Source organism: Myotis davidii, unplaced genomic scaffold (genome assembly GCF_000327345.1).
Source record: "Myotis davidii unplaced genomic scaffold, ASM32734v1 scaffold609, whole genome shotgun sequence".
NCBI classification, from domain to species: Eukaryota; Metazoa; Chordata; class Mammalia; order Chiroptera; family Vespertilionidae; genus Myotis; species Myotis davidii.
In genome coordinates, this window is record NW_006300164.1 from 258333 (window position 1) to 260268 (window position 1936).

Below are 1936 nucleotides of genomic sequence, written 5' to 3' on the forward strand. Positions count from 1 at the left end.
GGAGGGGGGGCGGGTCCTCGTCACCACTGTGGAAGTTCTTGAAGAACTGGGGAGGCTGGGTGACAGGGACACTGGAACTCGGGGTACTTTTTGCAACTTTTCTGTAAACTGGAAGTTTTTTTAAGTAAAAGTTTTCAAAGACACGAAGGCGGGCTGGAAGGACGGGTGCTTCAGTGCCCGAGTTTTGTCCCGAGTTCGGCAGGAGCCGAGACGAGGTCTGACGGGGTCTCGGGGACCTCACCTTGGAAGTCGAAGTGAGGGAGCAGCGCCTTCCTCTGGGCGTGCCCGGCCCTCTGGCGCTTGTGCCCTGCAGGGTGGGCGTCCAGTCGATCCCGTCTCGGCACTGCCACAGCCCTGGCACTGTCTCTCCTGGGCGTGTTCCCACGTGGGGTCTCACACGGTGGCTGAGGCTGGTTGTGGGAAGGGACGGCCGGTTCCCCGTCCCGTCCAAGGTACAGGTCCCAGCGACAGGACTGCTGCTCCCATGTCACAGCCCCTCCCCCTCCGCTCAGCACTGAGACACCCTCTCCCTGCTCACCCTCTTCCCACCCTTCCCTGCAGTTCCAGACAGAGCTGCGGAAGATCCTGCTGTCCCTCATCGAGGTGGCGCAGAAGCTGCTGGCGCTGAGCCCCGGTGCCGTGGAGCTATTTACAAAGGCCAACGGTGCGTGCGAGCGGGTGGCGTGTCCCCACGTCCGGGCGTCTGCTCCCCACAGCCTGAAGCTGAAGCTGCCGGGCTGCTGTCTGTGCTCAGTAGACGTGGGCGGGGAACTCTCACCCACCTTCCTGCTCCCACGAGAGAGCTGACGGGGCGCCTCAGGTGACCCAAGGCCCAGCAGAGTCACCACCAACCCCTGGGGCTCAGACGAGGCCCTAGAGCTCCAGGGGGTGCCTGGGAAGCACCCCTCGTGGGCGGCCCTGCTAGGGCCCCTCACCGGCCACATGTCGCCCACAGCGATGCTGGATGAGGACGAGGAGGAGCGGGTGGACGAGACGGCCCTGCGGCAGCTCACGGAGATGGGCTTCCCCGAGAGCAGGGCCGTGAAGGCGCTTCGGCTGAACCAGTACGTGGGGCCCGCCCGGGGCTGGTCGAGGGTCTGCCCTGCGGTGACTCCCTGTCCCGCACGCCCTGAGTCGGGTCCCGTGTGTGAGTTAATTCAAAGTGGTGCATTAACGCCTGCCCCGCAGTCACTGGCCTGGCACCACGTGTGCGGGTCAGAACTCGCTCGGTCTGGGGAGACAGCCTTGCTTCGTGCGTGGGGTCGGGGGCGCCCCAGGGGGAGGCCGTGTGGTCGCTAACAGTCCTCAGTCCCCTCTCTGGTTACGTGTCCTCGTGGATGTCAGAGCTGGACGGTCCGTCAGCCAGAGGACGGCCGTGGCCACGTTCCTCTTCCCTGGTCCTGAGCCCTCGGGCTCCTGTTGCTCACAAAGTGGGTTCTGTGGCCGCGCCCCCACTGGCCTGAGTGGAGGTCCTCACCGCAGGGGGTCGGCAGCGCCTGCTCGAGGCCTCCCCTGTTGCAGGGCTTTTCCTGGCGGGAGGGAAAGGGCCTCGGGACCCCTGGACGTGTCGGAAAGGCTTCTTACCTTTCAGCATGTCGGTTCCCCAAGCCATGGAGTGGCTGATTGAGCACGCGGACGACCCCGCCATAGACACGCCGCTTCCAGGCCACACCTCGCCGGGTACCATGGGGGCTGAGGCTTCGGCCGAGGCTGCTGCCGGCTCCAGCGAGGACGAGGAGGAGGCCAGAGACGAGCTCACGGAAATTTTCAAGAAGATCCGAAGGAAAAGGGCATTTCGGGCTGACGCTCGGGTACGTGTCCTGCGGGGAGACCCGCTGCTGTCCCCTTGTGGGGCTTTGCCTGGGCCACGCGCTGAGCCGAGCTGCCAGCCCTGGGGCCGCCCTCAGTCCTCACTGGGCCCCGGAGGCCGTTTCCT

General features: G+C 65.5%; 1 protein-coding gene across 1 annotated transcript in view; it reads left to right on the forward strand.

Annotated features, from left to right (window-relative positions):
* The window catches only part of UBAC1 (UBA domain containing 1), a 59471-nt gene that overhangs the window by 50562 nt on the left and 6973 nt on the right, over nt 1-1936 (forward strand). The window contains exons 6-8 of the mRNA XM_015572322.1: nt 409-664; nt 956-1064; nt 1592-1811. Of these exons, the coding sequence (XP_015427808.1) occupies nt 409-664; nt 956-1064; nt 1592-1811 (585 nt within the window). The remainder of the gene's footprint in view (nt 1-408; nt 665-955; nt 1065-1591; nt 1812-1936) is intronic.